Source organism: Bufo gargarizans, chromosome 8 (assembly GCF_014858855.1).
Source record: "Bufo gargarizans isolate SCDJY-AF-19 chromosome 8, ASM1485885v1, whole genome shotgun sequence".
NCBI classification, from domain to species: domain Eukaryota; kingdom Metazoa; phylum Chordata; class Amphibia; order Anura; family Bufonidae; genus Bufo; species Bufo gargarizans.
Genome location: NC_058087.1, coordinates 27,635,520 through 27,658,870, shown reverse-complemented (window position 1 = coordinate 27,658,870; position 23,351 = coordinate 27,635,520). Strand labels below are relative to the sequence as shown.

General features: G+C 44.8%; 1 protein-coding gene across 1 annotated transcript in view; it reads left to right on the top strand.

The window, feature by feature from the left end:
- The first annotated feature begins 10,481 nt into the window (after nt 1-10,481).
- OBSL1 (obscurin like cytoskeletal adaptor 1) overlaps nt 10,482-23,351 on the top strand; it is a 60,920-nt gene continuing 48,050 nt past the window's right edge. Inside the window, exons 1-6 of the mRNA XM_044304375.1 lie at nt 10,482-10,991; nt 13,487-14,592; nt 15,116-15,382; nt 15,759-16,019; nt 21,220-21,495; nt 21,901-22,173. Coding sequence (XP_044160310.1) covers nt 13,491-14,592; nt 15,116-15,382; nt 15,759-16,019; nt 21,220-21,495; nt 21,901-22,173 — 2,179 coding nt within the window. The 5' untranslated portion in view covers nt 10,482-10,991; nt 13,487-13,490. The remainder of the gene's footprint in view (nt 10,992-13,486; nt 14,593-15,115; nt 15,383-15,758; nt 16,020-21,219; nt 21,496-21,900; nt 22,174-23,351) is intronic.

Here is a 23,351-nt window from a genome sequence, read left to right as displayed (position 1 = left end):
AGTCGTCTTTTTTCTAAAGTGAATAACCCTAATTTTGATAATCTTTCAGGGTACTGTAGTTGCCCCATTCCAGTTATTACTTTAGTTGCCCTCCTCTGGACCCTCGCCAGCTCTGCTATGTCTGCCTTGTTCACTGGAGCCCAGAACTGTACACAGTACTCCATGTGTGGTCTGACTAATGATTTGTAAAGTGGTAGGACTATGTTCTCATCACGGGCATCTATGCCCCTTTTGATGCAACCCATTATCTTATTGGCCTTGGCAGCAGCTGCCTGACACTGGTTTTTGCAGCTTAGTTTGCTGTTTATTAAAATTCCTTGATCCTTTTCCATGTTGGTGTTACAGAATGTTTTACCATTTAGTATGTACGGGTGACTTGCATTATTCCTTCCCATGTGCATAACTTTACATTTGTCAGTGTTAAACCTCATCTGCCACTTATCTGCCCAAGCCTCCAATCTATCCAGATCCCTCTGCAGTAGTATACTGTCCTCTGTGGTATATATACAGTATACTGTCCTCTTCAGTGGTAATTACTTTACACAGTTTAGTGTCATCTGCATAGGGCCCAAATACTGACCCCTGAGGTACTCCACTAGTGACAGTGACCCAATCTGAGTATGTACCGTTAATAACCACCCTCTGTTTTCTATCATTGAGCCAGTTATTTACCCACTTACTATTTTATATACTAACCTTTTATGTGGTACAGTGTCAAATGCTTTGGAGAAGTCCAGATACACGACATCCATTGATTCGCCGCTGTCAAGTCTAGAACTTACCTCCTCATAGAAACTGATTAAATTAGTTTGACATGACCGATCCCTCACGAAGCCATGCAGATATGGCGTTATTTGTTCATTTCCATTGAGATGCTCTAAGATAGCATCTCTCAGAAAACCTTCAAACAGTTTACCCACAACAGATGTTAAACTTACCGGCCTATAGTTTCCAGGCTCTGTTTTTGGACCCTTTTTGAATATTGGCACCACATTTGCCATGCGCCCAATCCTGTGGGACATTCCCTGTCAGTATAGAGTCTGCAAATATCAGAAATAAGGGTCTGGCTATGACATTACTTAATTCCCTTAGGATACGGGGGTGTATGCCATCCGGTCCTATGTCCGAGAGGCCTGTAGGTTGTTATAGAGGATGTCCAGTTGAGTCTCCCCAGGTCCTGGCAGAGTTGAGCGCTCTACAGTAAACACACACAATTTCAACTGGGGGATGTGTTCAGATATACTCTTTTCAAAATGACCTTTTCATGGTTTGAAAACCAGAGTGTAGCAATGTCTTCATGACTGAATCAGAGAGGCCTTTAGATAGTAATAGAGGTTGGTCAACCTTCAGGCTGTCAGACTGAACCTCTTCAGGTTCAGAATCAGTTCCCTAGACACACACGATCTGTACTGAGGGAAGTAGCCAGTTACTCCTTTGACTCATCTGAATGAGTTGGGAAACATGACCTTTTCGTAGATTGAGAACCAAAATGTGGCAAGGTCTTCATGACTGAATCAGAGAGGCATCTAGATAGTAATATAGGATGGTCAACCTTCAGGCTGTCAGGCTGAAGGTTTTCAGACACCCAAGATCTACACTGCGGGACGTCTTAGTAACACCTTCGAATCATCTGAATGAGTTGGGAACCATGACCTCTTTGGCCCGAACAGTATAATAGCTGTACCGTGGCCTGGTCTAGCCTGATTTTCATCAATACCCTAAGTATCAAGGAAACCAGAGACAAAATGTTGACCAGCCTGAACCTCCAAATAATGGATATGGTATCCTCTACCAAGGGATTGTTCTCCTGATAAAGGGAAAGGAATGTTCCATCTAACTGTTGAATCTGGTCGCCATGAGATAAATCTCATACTTCCCACATCTTGGCGATCTGCTTGAAGATCTCTGGATTCAGAGACTGTTCTTCTGAAACTGCTCCAGTATAGGGTTAATACCACCCAATCCACACCTCTCAGAACAATCTAATAGTCCAGCATAATGAATAAGCAGAAACATAACAAGAAACGAACAAGCAAAGCAAACCATCTGTCCAAGTCCACACAGGACAGAAAAAACATAGGGTAGGAGGAGCCAGAAGTCCTTATATAGGCTCACGGGTCTCTAATTAATTAGTAATTTGATCAAATTAAAAATGCCATCTGTCCTACTTGTTAGACTAAGGACGTACTGAAGCACTATGGGGGCTTTCCCACAGGAGACCATGTTAGATAGAAATAGCTGCTCACTGGAATAACACATCATGAATAAATGTGCATTTGTGTATCTATAAGGATACAGAAACAGCAGTTGGCACCAGCCTCCAGAACATCTCTAGCCTGGACACCCCCTTTAAGTACACTTAATCCCCCATCAGGCACAAGAACTACATCATTGTCAGAGTCCACTCCTCATGACACATAGTGACACCTAGTGGTAATCTGTGGAAGTGATGTGCAGCGCAAATAAACATGAAAATACTGGGCAAGGACTCTCCTGAGCTCCTATATAAAACTACAGAAGACATGAATATAAATGTGCATTTCTTTTCATAACTATGTTAGTAGCAGATTTCTACCATATACTGATCAGTATTGTTACTAGACTACGCAGATCCACCAGCAAATTAGGGTTAGCTTTGGTGGCAGTATTATAGTAGTTATATTCTTGTACATAGGAGCAGTATTATAGTAGTTATATTCTTGTACATAGGAGCAGTATTATAGTAGTTATATTCTTGTACATAGGAGCAGTGTTATAGTAGTTATATTCTTGTACATAGGAGCAGTGTTATAGTAGTTATATTCTTGTACATAGGAGGCAGTATTATAGTAGTTATATTCTTGTACATAGGAGGCAGTATTATAGTAGTTATGTTCTTGTACATATGAGCAGTATTATAGTAGTTATAGTCTTGTACATAGGAGGCAGTATTATATTAGTTATATTCCTGTATATAGGAGCAGTATTATAGTAGTTATATTCTTGTACATAGGAGGCAGTATTATAGTAGTTATATTCTTGTACATAGGAGCAGTATTATAGTAGTTATATTCTTGTACATAGGAGCAGTATTATAGTAGTTGTATTCTTGTACATAGGAGCAGTATTATAGTAGGTATATTATTGTACATAGGAGCAGTATTATAGTAGTTATATTCTTGTACATAGGAGGCAGTATTATAGTAGTTATATTCTTGTACATAGGAGGCAGTATTATAGTAGTTATATTCTTGTACATAGGAGCAGTGTTATAGTAGTTGTATTCTTGTACATAGGAGCAGTATTATAGTAGTTATATTCTTGTACATAGGAGCAGTATTATAGTAGTTATATTCTTGTACATAGGAGCAGTATTATAGTAGTTATATTCTTGTACATAGGTAGCAGTATTATAGTAGTAATATTCTTGTACAGAGGAGCAGTATTATAGTAGTTATATTCTTGTATATAGGAGCAGTATTATAGTAGTTATATTCTTGCACATAGGAGCAGTATTATAGTAGTTATATTCTTGTACATAGGGGCAGTATTATAGTAGTTATATTCTTGTACATAAGAGCAGTATTATAGTAGTTATATTCTTGTACATAGGAGCAGTATTATAGTACTTATATTCTTGTACATAGGGAACAGTATTATAGTAGTAATATTCTTGTACATAGGGAGCAGTATTATAGTAGTAATATTCTTGCACATACGGAGCAGTATTATAGTAGTTATATTCTTGTACATAGGAGCAGTATTATAGTAGTTATATTCTTGTACATAGGGAGCAGTATTATAGTAGTTATATTCTTGTACATAGGGAGCAGTATTGTAGTAGTTATATTCTTGTACATAGGGAGCAGTATTGTAGTAGTTATATTCTTGTACATAGGAGCAGTATTATAGTAGTTATATTCTTGTACATAGGAGGCAGTATTATAGTAGTTATATTCTTGTACATAGGAGCAGTATTATAGTAGTTATATTCTTGTACATAGAAGCAGTATTATAGTAGTTATATTCTTGTACATAGGGAGCAGTATTATAGTAGTTATATTCTTGTACATAGGGAGCAGTATTGTAGTAGTTATATTCTTGTACATAGGAGGCAGTATTATAGTAGTTATATTCTTGTACATAGGAGCAGTATTATAGTAGTTATATTCTTGTACATAGGAGCAGTATTATAGTAGTTATATTCTTGTACATAGGAGCAGTATTATAGTAGTTATATTCTTGTACATAGGGAGCAGTATTATAGTAGTAATATTCTTGTACATAGGAAGCAGTATTATGTTTCAAAAGGCATTTATTGGATTTTGGCATAGATAAATATGCATAAACATAAGCAAATAAAAGAATATGTTGTACAGAAACATTAACAATTCTTGGAGGAATGTATATCACATTATACATGGTTTCATCATACTATTAAATACAGTAAAATTTCTGACATGAGGAAAGAGCAACAAAATTCAGAGACATAGCTCTGGAGTGCATGGATAGTAGAATCATAGAGAAATAGTATATTGCAAGTCTGGAGCATGGGAGGAAGCTAGCCAAGGTTCCCATAGGGAGCAGTATTATAGTAGTAATATTATTGTACATAGGAGCAGTATTATAATAGTTATATTATTGTACATAGGAGGCAGTATTATAGTAGTTATATTCTTGTACATAGGGAGCAGTATTATAGTAGTTATATTCTTGTACATAGGGAGCAGTATTATAGTAGTTATATTCTTGTACATAGGGAGCAGTATTATAGTAGTTATATTCTTGTACATAGAAGCAGTATTATAGTAGTTATATTCCTGTACATAGGAGGCAGTATTATAGTAGTTATATTCTTGTACATAGGAGCAGTATTATAGTAGTTATATTCTTGTACATAGGAGCAGTATTATAGTAGTTATATTCTTGTACATAGGGAGCAGTATTATAGTAGTTATATTCTTGTACATAGGGAGCAGTATTATAGTAGTAATATTCTTGTACATAGGGAGCAGTATCATAGTAGTAATATTCTTGTACATAGGAGCAATATTATAGTAGGTATATTATTGTACATAGGAGCAGTATCATAGTAGTAATATTCTTGTACATAGGAGCAGTATTATAGTATTTACTGCTTATAGAGACTACAGCCCTTCCCACATTCCTCTTGGCAGCTCATACAGCATGTACTAGTCAGAATGGGGTGGCAGTGAGCAGAGGAGAGAGCTCTTTATAGAGTAAAGAGTATATCATCATATAGGACGGTGTCTCCACTGCATTTGATGTTTATGAAATGTTTGTATATCGCTCAGGGAGTGTTGGGCTCAGAATAACTCTATGACACATTTGTTTTGTGCCGATGAAATGTCCTCTTCTGCCAAGTGGGTGATTCTGGATACGTGGACGTTTACATGATGCAATGTGTCATTCACAATTAATACATCAGTCATTTCAGATACACCAGTAGGGCTCACATTATACTGTAATACCCATGACCTTTGCTACCGGCATATAAAACATTTCCTGCTATTAATGGAGCACAGCAGGGGTGATGTAACGTAGGAGACTTGCTTTATATCTGGTCAGCAAATGACTTCCCCTCCCCCCACATTACCTACCAACAGCGCCCCCTAGTAAATTTGCAAGAAAAGCTGAGCCCATCTGTGAGGCACATCTATACTTTGGCATAGGGGGTATAGAGGCTGCAGACAACCCCCTCCCCCAGGTCTTGATACCAATGAGGGGCAGATCTTTTACCTACAAAACTCTACTAGTATGAATGGCAGAAAAAACACTTGCCTGTTATAAAAATCTAACATTTTGTCCACCACTAGGGGGAGCCTTATACTATTCTGTAATTGAGTTTCATGCATAAACAAAATGGGATAAAAGTTTTTGTAATAGGACAACCCCTTAAAGTGGATACATATTGTTGCAGTTATTTTCCTGCAGTAGCCCCATATGGTCACCAGATGGCAGCACTACTCTCAGCATCAGTCTCTGTACAGTGTAGTTTATAGACTATTTTAGGGACATTCTTGTAAGCATATTAATTTGGAAACCTCTAATCCTTTCCCGCCATCTTGAGAGCTTGTTCTTACCCCTTGGCAGCCGGGACTGGTTCTATCAATGTATACCCGGGTTGAGGCGGGCAAGATGGCACAGGGTGAAGCCTGATTTTCTCTACGTACTGTTAAGCCGCACACTGCCTCGTCTTCACTTATCTCTGATACTTCGCTCATGAAAGCGCCACTTAACCTCTAATTTTATCCTTGTCTGAACATGAATTCATTGGATTCCCTGTGGTGTCAGAGGCTGAAGAGGGTCCCAAGCGGCCATAATATCAGACAGTATGAACCTGTGTAACCCGGGTCTACTGCCCGCCTTTCAGCGTCTGAGGTTCTAGTAGCCAATGCCGAGATGCCCATATAATTATGCCAACCACAGTGCCCTCGAATAATATCAGTCGGCCAGATATCCCCATAACATTGCCAATTAACCACAGTGCCCTCACAATAGTGCCAGCCAAATATCCTTATAACATTGCCAGTCAGCTATGGTGCCCTCATAATAGTGTCAGTCAGCCACATATCACCATCAGGGGGGCACCACCAATGAGGCCAGGTGAGGCGACCAGGCAGCACCAGGTAGGGGCAGCTGAAGGGCCATGGGCTGGAGGGAAGGTGTTAGTTTAAGAAATTGGCATTTCATATTTTTTCTCAGGCAGCAGAAAGGCTAGGTGCACCCCTGATCCCCATAACAGTGCCAGTTACCTGTAGTGTGCCCATCACAGTGTCGTTCAGCCACATATCCCCATAACTGTGCCATTTGCCTATAGTGCCCTCACAATGGTGTCAGTCAGCCACATATCCCCATAACAGTGCCAGTTACCTGTAGTGTGCCCATCACAGTGTCACTCAGCCACATATCTCCATCACTGTGCCATTTGCCTATAGTGCCCCCATAATAGTGTCACTCAGCCACATATCCCCATAACAGTGCCAGTTACCTGTAGTGTGCCCATCACAGTGTCACTCAGCCACATATCCCCATAACAGTGCCAGTTACCTGTAGTGTGCCCATAATAGTGTCACTCAGCCACATATCCCCATAACAGTGCCAGTTACCTGTAGTGCGCCCATAATAGTGTCACTCAGCCACATATCCCCATAACAGTGCTAGTTACCTGTAGTGTGCCCATAATAGTGTCACTCAGCCACATATCCCCATAACAGTGCCAGTTACCTGTAGTGCGCCCATAATAGTGTCACTCAGCCACATATCCCCATAACAGTGCTAGTTACCTATAGTGCCCCCATAATAGTGTCACTCAGCCACATATCCCCATAACAGTGCTAGTTACCTATAGCGCCCCCATAATAGTGTCACTCAGCCACATATCCCCATAACAGTGGCAGTTACCTATAGTGCCCCCATAAAAGTGTCACTTAGCCACATATCTCCATAACAGTGGCAGTTACCTATAGTGCCCCCATAATAGTGTCACTCAGCCACATATCCCCATAACAGTGCTAGTTACCTATAGCGCCCCCATAATAGTGTCACTCAGCCACATATCCCCATAACAGTGGCAGTTACCTATAGTGCCCCCATAAAAGTGTCACTCAGCCACATATCTCCATAACAGTGCCAGTTCACCATGGTGCCTTTGTAATATTGTCAGTCAGCCACATAACCGTGTCGTTTAGTGCCCTCATAATAGTGTCTGCTAGCAACAGTGCCCCCTTAATAATGCCATCCAACCTGCTATGCTGTGGGCACTACAGTGGCTATTTTGGCCCAGTATGAGTGTTAGGCCGGCCACACACATGAGCTGTTGGCTGACTGCTCGTTCGGCTGACCACCATCTCTCCTCACCTCCCCTGTACACACGCACACTTGGCTTTGTTGTGAATGGGAGAGGGGAGAAAGCTGCCGGAAGACTCCTCTGTCAGCGCCTTATCTCCCTGAGAACAGAAGGATCGGGCATGCTAAGATCCAACTGCCCAATCCTTCTCTGCCCTAACATTTGTCATGGGTGGGGAATCGGGATGATTGACTGATCCCACCAAAACCGGTCGCCATACATCCGATGTGTATGACCAGCTTTACTCTTTACGTACATTACAAAGGCTAGGGTAAGAGATAATGACAGCGGGGCCCATGTCAGAGGCCCCCACAGGACCTCAGCGGGGGCAGGGTGTGTAGCGGCCTTGATATAATCATGAGGAAACAATAAATCATTTTCATGTCCAGGAAGTCTGGGTGACAACCCCGGTATGAATAAATACGGCTGCCATATTGGCTGTCACCCAGCTTTCCTAGAAGCAGATATAACCAAGAAACACCTAATGTTTTTTTTTTTTTTAACAAGACGACTCGAGGATTCTTATTTTATTTTGCAGGAATATGCCTTAAAGGGGAACCCCTCCCCCTATAGGGTAACCTTGGCAGTCACCATCTTGTCTGGATCAATACGGGAGCTCCGGGAAGTGCTTCCGTTATTCCGTGAAATCTATATAGGGAATTTCCATGAGCTCAGAGCGAGTGCTCTGCAGTGGTCCTGCTGCGTATTTATAGGTGGTCCTCAAGGGGCGCGCGGGCTTCCCTGGGTCCAGTCACCCTGTCAGGTCACTTCTTGGGGCGTTTGCAGGGGTTGCTCCCTTTTTCCCTTGCTTTACAGCCATGTTTCAGGCCTTGTCTCAGGTTGCCTGGGATTCTATACATAGGGCCGAGGCTTTGAATAGGCAGCAGACCGACCCCCTTCTGTGGACGTGTCATCGCTGTGGTATTTTTGGGTATGGCAGCTGCAACCCCCCCCCCCCCCCCCCCCCGCAGCCTCTTGTGATGTATCTGAAGCTGCATAGCACACAGGTAGAGGGACACCATAGGGGCACATGCCAGACCCTCACTAATGGGCACAATGATGGGGCCAGGGCGTACGGACAAGGGGATGGGGCACGCTTAGGAGCGAAGGAGGTCAAATCCCACTGATCAAACATTGATGTCCTATTCACTCAGCAGTGGTCACTTCCATGGCTGCTCTTACCCAGCAGGGGGCGACAATGAGCACGGGAGAATGTCCCCCCCCCCCCCCCCCCCCCCAGGGTAGAGAATTGGAAACCTGTGCTTCAGCCTGATGCATGATGGGAGAAACGTCCATTATCAAAAATCAGATCGTATATGAATAAAAAAAAAAAAATTGCTATTTTTTTTCCAGAAACGGCGCCACCCTCGGCCATAGGCTGTGTGTGGTATTGCAGCTGAGTCCCATGCAATTGAATATAAGACACGGCCCATGGATGATAGTTTTGCTGATTAAGGGGTAAAAAACTATTATATATTTATCTAATCATGTAAAACCCTTTAACATTAAATATTATGACTGTATAGATTATAAAGATGGAGAATATTTGCCTTTTACATGATGTTAAAAAAAGGATTCGGTGACTAGTACTTACATTGACTTATAGAGTAGGGCGCCACCTGGTGTTCAAAGTGTATAGCAACGTGTACGTCCACCGAATGAGCTGAGCCGCTGGTGGACGCACATGCTCAGTCCCTCTCCTCACAGCCAGGTCTTTACACAGTGATCCTCTCTTCAGCCAATAGAAATAGCTTTCTGCTCCGCCTGTCAGGAGCCGATCGGACCCTCTGCAGTAGTTTAGACTCCTCCTGCGGGGAAGGATTATAGTGTCAGCTGCCAGAGGGGGAAGGAGATTGATTCTATCCAGAGACCACCCAAGAGGACACAGAAGAGCCCAAATGATAAACAAAAAGTTATTTTTGATGCAGTAATCACTGCCAATGACTATAAAGGAGCTATTGCTTCTGGCATGAAAATAAGCCATGGGATAACACTGAAAGAGGACCCGTCACCGCTCCTGACATGGTAAAATACTTATGACAATCTTTTCTTATAACCCTGTGTTGTACCACCATTCCTCTGTTATTCCTACTGGAAGGTAATGACTACACCTGGGGGGTGCATCCCTGCGCAGACTGGCACTGTCATTGCTGATTGGACCAAAACAGATATTGTAGGGATACACACCCCAACCCAGCTAGTTGTCAATTTATTCACACATTTTCAGGAGGAATAACAGAGGAACGACACGACGCAGAGTTCTAAGAAATGATTCCCCAGAATTGAATATGAATATTTATGTCTGGAGCGGTGACGGGAGGGGCAGCCATACAGACGCCCTGCAGATCTTGCGGCGCTGGCGCTGACAACAGCCATGGGGGGGTGGCACAGAGCGGGTATCTGAGCGGTTACAGCAGACGGGCGGTAGTTTTAATGTGTTACACGATCCGGGTGGGATCAGCGATACCGTGAATTATAAGAGCAGCGCGGAGATACTGTAACAGGCTGGTATGTGAGCGGTGCCAGGCGGCATGCTGTGACAGGCTCATGCCACACGCCAAATATCTTTTTTGTGTCCCTGTCTGTCCTGTCCAGGGGGTGGAGGGGGGTGGCGGAGTGTCCCTCAGGAGCCGACGTGATGGATCGCAGACCAGTAGAGCGCTGTGATTATGTCGGAAGTGATAGGAGAGGAATGCATCGCTGACATTCATCTGCTCAATGAGGGGGTGTTCTGACCATTACGTTATCTTATACCCAAAAGAAATCTGTGTGGCACGCCCCGGCATACCTCTCTGTGCCAATCAATCACTGGCATGGCCGCCGCACAGTATGAAACAGATCCCGCCAGGAGGCGTTCATGCCCCGGCCTCGGCTTCCACCTGTTTCTGCATTACAAGCCTTCCTGCTCGGCCGTCAGCTTCTTCTCTCCTGTGTTTCTGGGGGACATGACAGAATCAGCTGCTGGAACATTTTATCTGGAGACTAAAATTAGGATTGTTTCTGGGTGAGGAGGAGCGACTCCGCAGCTCGGATCCACACACGACCAGGACCCCCAGGATAAGGACCCTTCACCAGACCCCAGAAGTCACCGGGAACTAGAAGACCTCAACTTTACAGAGCGGGAGGGAAGTTCAGCATTAAGGTAATTAAAGGGATCCTCTAGCTCATATCATGAAGGGGGTCTCTGTTATCAGCCATGTCTGACTATGGTGGTCTTCAGTGGAACGGCTGAGAGATGAATATCTGCCCCCGTTATTTCAGTTATTCACAGTTGATAGGGGTAAGTCTTTACAGAATGTACATCCCCTTTGCCTCATTTTGGTGGAGGTAAAGGGAATAAAGCAGCTTCCATGCAGGGTCGGCCTGGCCCACCAGAGGATCCCCCAGTGGCCCGAGCTATGGTAATATTGGACCCCTAGTAAAACAGGGCCCTTAAGGTCCTATGTACAGAGAGGGTGGGCCCTCAGAATCCTTTCCTCTGGTGGGCCCAAGGGACTTTAGTCCGATGCTGCTTCCATACCATAGGGAAAAAAAAATCCAACCTCAGGAACTGGCGGAGCCCCCAGACCTCGTACATCAGGGGTCTCCAACCTGCAGCTCTCCAGCTATTGCAAAACTACAACTCTCAGCGTGTTCATCTTCCGCACTCTTTTGTGTCTTATTTTCCCTTTGGTTATTTTTACAACTTTCAAACGCAGTTTGCGTTTCAATTTCCTTACCACCCTCTGCTTGCTGTCAGTGAATGGGACATACTTACACCCAGAGATGAAATACTGTCCGAGTTTAGTATGTTTGAGGCTAAGATCACATGACAAAATCAGCGGCAGAAAAATCAGTAACTGAAAACAGGTCGTTTTGGTCGCAGATTTGTAATTTGGTGGAGGTTTTAGAGGAGTTTTTTTTACAAGAGTATAAGAAGAGTATTTGGTGGAGGTTTTAGAGGAGTTTTTTTTTACAAGAGTATTAGAAGAGTATTTGGTGGAGGTTTTAGAGGAGTTTTTTTTACAAGAGTATTAGAAGAGTATTTGGTGGAAGTTTTAGAGGAGTTTTTTTTTACAAGAGTATTAGAAGAGTATTTGGTGGAGGTTTTAGAGGAGTTTTTTTTACAAGAGTATTAGAAGAGTATTTGGTGGAGGTTTTAGAGAAGTTTTTTTACAAGAGTATTAGAAGAGTATTTGGTGGAGGTCTTAGAGGAGTTTTTTTTACAAGAGTATTAGAAGAGTATTTGGTGGAGGTTTTAGAGGAGGTTTTTTTTTAACAAGAGTATTAGAAGAGTATTTGGTGGAGGTTTTAGAGGAGGTTTTTACAAGAGTATTAGAAGAGTATTTGGTGGAGGTTTTAGTGGAGTTTTTTTTTTTACAATAGTATTAGAAGAGTATTTGGTGGAGGTTTCTCTGCTTCCCCATTGATTTCTATGAAATCTTCAATCAAATCTGCTTCCAAGAAGTAACATCACTTCTCACACATTTTTCAAATCAGCTGCTGAAAAAACTTTGATAATTAAAGTCAATGGAGAAACTGTTGGTGAGTTTTGAATGTGTTTTTAGCAGAGGGAACGCCTTTTTTTTAGCAGCTGAATCAATGGCAGATTTTAGCCGTGTGAACATACCCTCAGACTTTGTCTAGGCAATAAGCACCTCAGCAGCAACAAGTCTCTCTCCGCTTTTAATAGTTTTGTTACAATGTATCAGCCTGTGGTTTTATAGACTTGACACAATTGTAGCAAAACATTCAGCTGTGAGATGCGTTTGGTTAAAGGGTTTATTCTGCAGTAGAAAAACATGGCAGATATTTTTTCCCAGATACAGCTCCACCCCTGTCTGTGGGTTGTTTCTGGTATTGCAGCTCCATTCCATTGAAGTGAATGGTAGCTGAGCTGCAATACCAGACGAAACCTGTGGGCAGGTGTAGCGCTGTTGTTGGAAGAAAGCAGCCATGTTCTGTAATCCTGGGCAACCCCTTTTAGTCCAGGATGTGCACTTAACCTACAGATGCAAATAGGAATTTTGCCATTCACTGACAGCAAGCAGACGTATGTAATGTCTTGATACATAAAGTTTAATAAACAGTTGCTGATCTTTTTATTATTCAAAGAATAAAGGGTTTATCCAACCCCTATAATGCCCTACCAAATGTCCGGGCACCTCATACAGGTTATACTTACCCCGCTCCACAGCACCCGCGTCTCTACTGATGCCCGCACGGCAACCACTGCATCTCCCCATAGCACAGATCAAAACATCCGGGAACAGGGAGGGGCATCCAATAGCAGGCTGCGACCAGGACGAGTCTTCCTTGCGTCACCCGCGATGCTAGAGAGGCTCGTCCCTGTCGTGGCCCGCTTTTGGCCGAACACTCCCCCCGTTGCCGACTGTTTTGATCCGCGCGGGAGATGCACTGGCGGCCGTGCGGGCATCAGGAGCCATGCAGGTGTCGGGGAGCGGGGTAAGTATAACCTGAATGAGATGCCTGGGCATTTTGGGGGGCATTATAAACGTGATTTATATAAAACTGTAAAAACCATTAAACCGCTATATTGGTCTCAGGCGTGCCGGATTATCTGAATTCTGCTGTATTTTATAGTCACAGTTGTTTTTTTGTGCTCTGATTTTCATGGTTTAGTTTTTTTCTTTGCAGGTAGATGGCGGCTTTGTCGCTCCCGCCACAGAACTCACACATGGGTTTAGACATGCCGGGGAGCGCTCCTCGCTTTCTGTCTTTTCCTCGTGCAGTCACAGCGCCCATAGGCACATATGCCGTCCTGCGGTGTCGGATCAGCGGAGATCCACCGCCCAGTGTATTGTGGGAACGCGTTGGAAACATCCGTCTACAGCTGGACGACAGATGCTATGCTCAGAGAGACGGGGACTGGTACCAGTTAGTGATCAGCGACCTGCGGCTGGAGGATTCGGGCCATTACATGTGCAGAGCTAGTAACTGGTCAGGGGAAGGCTACGCCGGCGCCAAACTCACCGTGACGCTCAACAGTGCCGTGGTCAATGAGCCACGTATTGATCTATCGAATGAAGCATTTCCATCCACAAAGTTGGCCAACATGTCTTCTTCTTCCATCGTGGAGCCTTCTATTGAAACAACCCAAGAGCCACTGGAAGCAACCAACAGCCTTGACCAGCACTCTGAAGACCCCGACGCCGCTCCATGTTTTCTGCTTCTTCCAAGGTCACAGAGGTTGACCCGTGGTCAAAGTGGGGAGTTCACATGTAAAGTTTTGGGGAAACCAGAGCCTACGATTCGTTGGGAGAAAGATGGAAGGGGCCTTGAAGAAATTTTTGAAAGGTCTCATTACCAGTTGTCGCCTGGGGGTCACACCTTAAGTATTTTTCAAATTCGCCCCCCAGACGCTGGCGTCTATGTTTGTCGAGCCACTAACTCTGTTGGGCAATGTTTGGCGGCAGCTGTTCTGCTGGTGGACCCGACTCCTCGTCAAGGTCCAGAACCAATTCCAGGGGACCCCCCGGATCAGGTGAAAGTCTTCACAGTCAACGAAGGGAAACATGCCAAGCTTCGCTGTCTGGTGACTGGTAAACCAAGGCCTGAGATTGTCTGGCGTAAAGATGGACGCGCAGTCAGCCCTGGACGACGAACTCTCATTTATGAAGACCGAGATGGGCACTTTATACTCAAGCTGCTGTTCTGTCGCCAACAAGATCGAGGCTTGTACGTGTGCGGTGCCTCAAATTCAGCTGGAAACACGCTCAGTGCCGTCATGTTACATGTAAGAGGTATGTGGGTGGAGCACGAAATTAAATTTGACTGCTAAATATAAAGTTCCATAATATATAAGTATAGGTTAGCCAACGTTCCTCAAGGGCAGGAATGGAAAAAGTATGCACACCCTTTTAGGGTACATTCACACGGCAATCCGCAAAACACGGGTACCGGCTGTGTGCATTCCGGTCAGCCCCATGATAGAAATGCCTATTCTTGTCCGCGATTGCAGACAAGAATAGGACATACTCTATTTTTTTTATGGGGGAGGACGCGGAACGGAACTACGGATGCGGACAGGACACGGTGTGCTGGCCTCATCTTTTGTGGCCCCATTAAAATGAATGGGTCCGCACCCGTTCCGCAAAATTGAAAGAAATACGGTCGTGTGAATGCACCCTTAATGGTAGAGGATTTCCAGAAAGTCTAAAATAAATGTAAGTTATTACACCGCCATCTAATCCCTTGCATTCATTCCGTTTTTGTACCGTATTGTCTCCTGTATGAATTATGACCCATGCTGTCCCATTTCTCCAGAAGTCGGCGATTGCTTTCCAGCTCCGCTGAGAGATGTCGCGGTGAGGGAGGGGCAGGACGCCATTTTGGAGTGCTCAGTTCCGGAAGGGACCCGGACATCTTGGTACCTGGAAGATCAGAGACTTCATCCAGGAAAACGGCATCATATGGAGGAACATGGTGCCATTAGACGCCTGATAATCCGAGGGGCCCGGACAGATGATGACGGGGTCTATGTGTGTCAGACTCATAGAGGGGCTCAGAGTATTGCAGAAGTCGCTGTAAGAGGTGAGGTCCACAACCACTTATACAATGTCACACCTTCTGACTCTCCGCCCCAACTCTGCCCAAGAAAGGCCACTAAAAATTCCCACAAACTCCAACTTTCGTGCACATTTTCATAAGCCCCACCGACGTTTTGACCCATGTTGCATCTAAAGACAAATTCAAAATTGTACCGGTTTCCTGTTAGCAGACAGCATGTCTGACAGCGGACAGAGCTAAACTGCTGTCTGTTGCCAACGGCAACCAGCACAATTTTGAAAATAGCTCAAACCTGTTAAAGCAAGGTAGACTACACTTTTATAGTCAGACTTTAGGTTTCGTAAAAGCTGCCAATGGTATTACGCCCATCTATAACCAGAATATGGTATCTCTCTCTCAGGGCCCATTGTGAAGAAGTTGCCCCGACGTTTGGAGGTTGCCGAAGGTGGAAACGCAGCGTTTTGTGCTGAGACAGAGAGCGAAGTGGAGCAGGTCGGCTGGACCTGTGATGGTCACATCCTCTCCGAGGATCATAGAACGGTTGTGAAGAGTTTTGGAAGGACGCATGTACTGGTGATAGTCGGGGTGACACAAAAAGATGCCGGTATAATACAGTTCCACGCTGGGCTTTCTGAGTCCTCCTGTCAACTCCGGGTGAAAGGTAAGAGACACCAATCAGACATTTATGTTATGGGGTTCTTGAGTTAATTATAGATGACTGACCCCCAGTGAGGTGCGAGGTTCAGTGGTGGCTCATGCAGATTGTCATTGAGTTCCTACTAAGGTTTGGGCTTCAAATGGGCTTTTTGAGATTTCAAAGGGGTTATCCCATGATTGCTATAAAGAATGAAAATCAGACATCAGACTTTCACACTTCCAGTTTTAGTTCTGTCAGGCTGTACCGCTGCTGGATGCGGACAGAACGTCTACCGGCCAATTCTCCTCTTGTCTGGCGGAACAGCTATGCAGGAGTTTCACACCGGAGTTGTGAAAGTAGCCTAACAAAGCAAGAACCTGCCCTGTACCTCACATGGATCCAGAGAACTTCCCATTCATTGATCTGCTAGATATATTTCAAGCTGGCAGCTCTGGGTGTGTGTCCTTCCTTTCTTAGGGGGTGTGTGCTTTCCGCTGCTGCTCTCTCCCTATCACAGCTCAGGGAGCATGTCCTTTCTCAGGGGACATGTCATTTCTAATGACACTGTCTCGCTATCACAGCTCAGGGGGCTTGTCCTTTCTCAGGGGGCGTGTGCTTTCTGCTGCAGCTCTCTTCCTATCACAGCTCAGGGGGCTTGTCCTTTCTCAGGGGGTGTGTGCTTTCTGCTGCAGCTCTCTCCCTATCACAGCTCAGGGGGCTTGTCCTTTCTCAGGGGGTGTGTCATTTCTGATGATGCTCTCTCCCTATCACAGCTCAGGGAGCATGTCCTTTCTCAGGGGACATGTCATTTCTAATGACACTGTCTCGCTATCACAGCTCAGGGGGCTTGTCCTTTCTCAGGGGGCGTGTGCTTTCTGCTGCAGCTCTCTTCCTATCACAGCTCAGGGGGCTTGTCCTTTCTCAGGGGGTGTGTGCTTTCTGCTGCAGCTCTCTCCCTATCACAGCTCAGGGGGCTTGTCCTTTCTCAGGGGGTGTGTCATTTCTGATGATGCTCTCTCCCTATCACAGCTCAGGGAGCATGTCCTTTCTCAGGGGACATGTCAATTCTAATGACACTGTCTCGCTATCACAGCTCAGGGGGCTTGTCCTTTCTCAGGGGGCGTGTGCTTTCTGCTGCAGCTCTCTCCCTATCACAGCTCAGGGGGCTTGTCCTTTCTTAGGGGGTGTGTCATTTCTGATGATGCTCTCTCCCTATCACAGCTCCGGGGGCATGTCCTTCATCAGCAGGTGTGTTCTTTCTTCTGCAGTCTCTCCCTATCACAGCTAAGGGTGTGTGTCCTTTCTCAGGGGGCATGTCCTTTCTGATGATGCGCTCTCTCCCTATCACAGCTCCGGGGGCTTGTCCTTCATCAGCGGGTGTATTCTTTCTGCTGCAGTCTCTACCTATCACAGCTCAGAGGCCATGTCCTTTCTGCAGCAGCATTCTCCATGTAACTATCACAGCTTCTAACTGTAGATAGGGCTGGTGGCAATTGAAGGATGGAACTGAGCATGTTCGACCACCTCAATGATGTTACTTAGGTGGATAGAAAAATAAGGAAAAGAGCAAACAGCAGGTGGCGCTATACAGATACGATTTATAAAGTAACCCAGGGGCTATACTAAATTTTGAATTACATGCAGTTACAAAAGTATTTAGATCCAGGCGCTGAGTTGAAAAACGTAGAATTTTTTTTTCAAAGGGAAAGCAAAATCATCAATATATCATCGATGGAAATCTGACCGCCAACACCCCTGACGATCAGTTGAATGAATGGCCAGTGATAATGCAGTAAGCTCCCCCTAGTGGTGGCGGCACTCTGTGTCTATGCAGCCGATTTGGTTCTTTGTATTAGAAAATGGTTGGACCTCAATGTGATAAAAGTTTGAGGGTGGGAATGCTTGGTATTTAAGAGGTTAATCCGAGGGTGCATCTTGCAATGCTGAGCCACCTCTTCTATGAATATTGTTGGATTAATGAAATCCCACGTGGCGCAGTCCCGTTACATGTCTCACTAATGAGATAACCAAATGCTCCTCCGTATGTGCAGCCTTCGTCTCTCCTCCAGTCGCTCCTAAAGTCACAGCTTCACCTTCTGACACTTTTCTTCCATATTAGGAAATCAGAGCAATTAAAGGAATAGTCCGGGACACTAGACTGATACACTGTGTCAGGTCTGCTTCAGGGCCTGGGGTGGAGCATGACACAAGGATTCTCTCTATGGTGATGTCACGGCTGGCGGTGGGGAAAACCCCCAGCCGTACGGTGCCAGGAGAAGGTAGGGTTACCCCTTGGCCGGGACCACAGAGTTAGGGAGCAGGTCACCTCCTATTGCGTCCCTAACGCTGACCCTGTCTCCTATCTGTATGAGCCGACCTTGGTGGTAGGAGGACTCATACGCCGGAACCTTAAAGTCCCTACGAGCCCTCAAGTCGGCCCTGTACTAGGGGACAGAGTGAGACGACCTGCTCCTCCTAGGCACGGGGGAGCAGGAGTCTCAACGGCCAAGCAACACAGGGGAATACAATAACAGACTTATGGCAGTGACAGGCAAATGGGACCAACACATCACTCACCTGCCACAGACAACAAACCCTGGATCCCATGTGCAGGTGCTGCGGTTCAGATACCAACGAACACAGCACACACCAGACATCCCACAGGAACCCAAGACCACAAGCTGCACTAACATAAAACCCCACACACACCTAAATAACACCGTGAAACATAGAATTTACTGACAAAGGTTTTATGACCAGAAGGATGGTCCTCACCAGGCAGATGGAGGAGACAGGCGGCTGCTCCAGCCAGCATGGCTGAGAGCAACCTACTGAAGCCTGCAAGAGACTCAGGCTATATAAGCCAAAAGGCCCCACCCACCAGTCAACCACACCCAGTGACATCACACACACTGGGAAGGAAGTTAACCCTTCCAGCACACAGAAGGGAAAACACACATATAAGGGGAAGTGCACATAATACATAACCCACACCAACCCACTCACCTGTTACCGCCAGCAACGGCATGCGTGGCCACCATGTTCTGGGGAACAGCCCGCAGGCCGAAACCCTGCCACCACATGCATACAACAACAGACGTTGCCGCGGACAACCACAGGTGAAGGGAGGTGTCTACGTGCATACAACACATAACCTCGTGCACCACAAAACGACAAAGGGAGTGCACATAAAACACGTTGCCAAGGGCAACCGCACGCATGCCTATTGTCCGCGGCAACCGCACCTGAGGCAAACAACTAAGTGTCCCCAGCTGCGGTTGACAACACCAAACCGCGGGCAACCGCATGCGGCTCCCAAGAAGTCACGACCATGACCAAGGGTCGTGACAGGTGATATCAGAATCAATGTCATGCTCCGCCCCCTCCTTGGACACAAACCCAGTGCATCTGTGATACCCTAGCTCAGAATTCTCTTGTAGACATCTGGCAGATCGATAGTCCCTTACCTAACTGTTCTGTCCATGATGGGTTGATAAGGGAAGAGCTTAAAGGGGCAGTGAGTGGGAATTGAGCTGCGGTACGTCGGCGCGACCACTACACAGTGGACAAAGACTTCTGCTTTCAGCTCCATCCACGGTATAGCTTCCAGGCAGGCAGCTGCTCATAACAGCTGATCAGTGGAAATGTCAGGTGTAGAACCCTCAACGATTTGATATTGATGACCTATCCTGACGATAGATCATCATTATGTAAAGATCAGAAGATCCCTTTAATGTTACTCGGTCTTCATTATTCTTTCATAGTCTCCATTGTGAAATGTTAGCCAGTTGTTTAGTCTGTCATGGTTTCTGTCATTTGATGTTCCTTGTTCTCCATTGTTTAGTCTTTCTTGGTCTCCATTGTGTAATATAGCTCGGTCTCGTTGCTTGGTCTCCATTGCTTGGTTTTCCAAGGTCTCTTCTATGTAATGTCCATTATTTGGCCTTTTGTGATTTCTATTGTATAATTTTTCTCGATCTGCCTTGTTTGGTCTTTCAATGTCCCCATTGTGTAATGTAGCTCCATCTCCATCGTTTGAGTCTTCGTGTCTCCATTGTGTAATGTAATTTTGTGACCATAGTTTGATCCTTCTTGGTCTCCATTGTATAATGTAGCTGTGTCTCCATTGTTTGGTCTTTCATAGTCTTTGTTGCATAATGTAGCTTGGTCTCCATCATTTGGTCTTTCTTGATTTCTATTGTGTAATGTAGCTCGGTCTCCATTGTTTGATCCTTCTCAGTCTCGATTGTGTAGTGTTGCTCAGTCTCCATCGTTTGATCTTTCTTAATCTCCATTGTGTAATATTGCTTGGTCTCCATTGTTCACTCCTTCTTGGTCTCCATTGTGTAATTTAGCTCGGTCTCCCTTGTTTAGTCTTTCATTGTCTCTATTGTATAATGTAGCTCGGTCTTCATTGTTTGTAGGTTCCTATTGTGTAATGTATCTTGGCCTCTATCGTTTGGTCTATCTAGTTCTCCATTGTGTAATTTTTGGTCTCCATCGTTTGGTCTTGCTTGGTGTCCTTTGTGTAATGTTGCTCAGTCTCCATCATTTGATCTTTATTGGTCTCCATTGTGTAATGTTGCTTGGTCTCCATTGTTCAATACTTCTTGATCACTTTTTTGTAATGTAGTTCAGTCTCTATTGTTTGGTCTTTCATGGTTTGTGTAATGTAGCTTGGTCTCCATTGTTTGGTCTTTCCTGGTCTCCATTGTTGAATGTTGTTCGGTCTCCATTATTTGGTTTTTCTTGGTCTTCTTTAATTACTGTTACTCAGTCTCCATTGCTAAATCTCAATCCATTGGAGATAAAGCAGTGAGAGAAGGTTCCTCCCAGCCAAACACAATAGGTTCCTTAGCACCATCGCTTCCCCATACCTTTCCTTTGTTCAGATGTTCTAAGCATGTAACTGTCTCAAAGGAATTTTTTTTTTACCCTTTTTATTTTAATTAAAAAAAGAAAGTTTCAAATAAGTTCTGCAGCAGCCAGCCATAATACATACCCTATCTGCTGCAGAACATCAAAACAAAGAGGGCTTTAATCATTTCGTGGTAACATAGTTAATACGGTTGAAAAAAGACATAAGGTTGTTTGACTTCCTTTCTGAAGGAGGTTCTGGTGTTCACCTTTTGTATACTTTTGTCCATATGCAATTCTATATTGGCTCACCCTGTATCATGAGTGTACACGCAATCTGGAACATGCCAATTTCTCTGTTCTTTAGCCAGGGGGTCCAGCATTGCCTCAGCCTCTGGAGAACCATCTAACAGAACACTAGATGTTGGACAACCCGTGTGCCTCAGCTGCCAGGTGCCCAGCTCAGGGGCCAAAGTGCGCTGGATGAAGGATGGCCAGGAGGTGGAGGCAGTAGGACGCATCTCCCTCCAGTCAGATGGCAGAATGAGAAGGCTTCTTATCTCATCACTGGATCGGTTAGATAGTGGGACCTACACCTGTCACCTGGGTAATGACAGCACCAGTTTCACCGTCACTGTGTCTGGTAAGAACGTCTGTAATCCTGTCCTCTGGTCATATATCCACTATGGGGGGAGAGGGGATGGCTTTTTTCTTTAGAAAGACCCACTTTGCCATCCAAATATTGTTATTATTGCTAATGATTAGATGATGGGTTCTAGTTTAGAAGTGACAATATCTTACCCGAAAAGGCCCATACAAAACTGATAGACTGTGTTATGCTTGATGTAGGGCCTGAGGAGGCGGAGCATGACACAGGAATTCAGACACCAAAGAGAGGATCCCTGTGTCAGGCTCCACCCCTTCAGACTTTGCACAAGGCAAAGCACATCATATCAATGTTCCTGGGAGTGTTCCTCTCATTTCATGCTAATGATTATCTTCTGTATTGATGATGATGGAACTTGATGATGGGCTTCTATATTTCTAGAGCCTCCAGTGAAGATCATAAACACCAGTAATAACACAGAGCACAAGTGTGTGAGCGGAGAGCCCCTGGTGCTGAGCTGTGAGGTGTCCAGAGAGAACGCTCATGTGCGCTGGTATCGGGATGGGATGGAGATACAGGAGAGTGAGAACATCAGGCTGGAGTCAGATGGGAGACATCGAAGACTGATCATTACCTGTGCCAAACCAGGAGATGCTGGAGAGTTTGCCTGTAATGCAGGAGAAGACTCTGTCTTCTACAACGTCTCCATTTCAGGTATAAACCCCCATACTACTGTAGAAAGTCAGCGATAAGATATGGTTAGTACCTAGAAAAGTACTGACAAATATACGTATATATAACCTACTGATTATGTACATACATTACTTATCCTGTACTGATCCTGAGTTATATATTTTATTATACTCCAGAGCTGCACTCACTATTCTGCTGGTGCAGTCACTGTGTACATACATTACATTACATATCCTGTACTGAACCTGAGTAACATCCTGTATTTCTTTTATTAAAATTTTAAAACAAACAGATAAATAAATATATAAAACAGAGACCAAACCAACCATACAGGACATGATGCTCCTCAGCGCGGCGCAGACAGCACCGGTCCAGCCCACTCGCCACAGAACACCAGCTATGTACAATATTTACAATATCTATGTACATGTACTAACCTTCCTGATCCGGTTGCACCTACCTACACTTAACAAATACAGAAGTTAAACTTACAAAAAGCCCACCCACCACCACCCCAATGCAACACACAATTTTTTATTTTTTTTATATTATATATATATATATTTTTTATTTTTTTTTTATTTTATTTTTTTGGGTCCCTGAGCTGGTCCCGCATCCCATGCCCCCAGTACATGATAATAGACATCCATGAACCAGCCCAGGATTTTCTTATATGTCCCAAAGTCCCCAATGTTCCATGGAACCCTCCCCCCATTTACCCACCACCCAACCTAACACTACACCCGACAACTCAACCTATACAAATATACAAATATATATAGACATAAAGACATATAAACTACATTACATAGTACATTACATAGTAGACCTTAACCTCACCACCCACCGTGAGGCTTTTCAGCCACACACAACCCATTAAAGCCCAAGTTTGGCGCCTGCAAGCCCTATGTCCTCATACAGCCACCAAAACAAAACAAAAATCTACAGTGTCAGCTTCAGCCCACCACCGGGAGGGGAGACAACAGGCTAGGGTACCCTAAAGGCAAAACCCCTCCAGAGGAGAGAGGCTCTACCCGCCCCCAACCTCTCGTACTCCAGAGAGCGCACCTTCACCAGGTCTCCGAGAATGTTCCTAACCACCTCATCCTCGGGGAGGATTTTGCGTTGCGTCGAAACTAAACACCGTGCATGCCACGTGTAGTACCTGACCACTGAGCTGACTAGGAATAAAGTGCAAA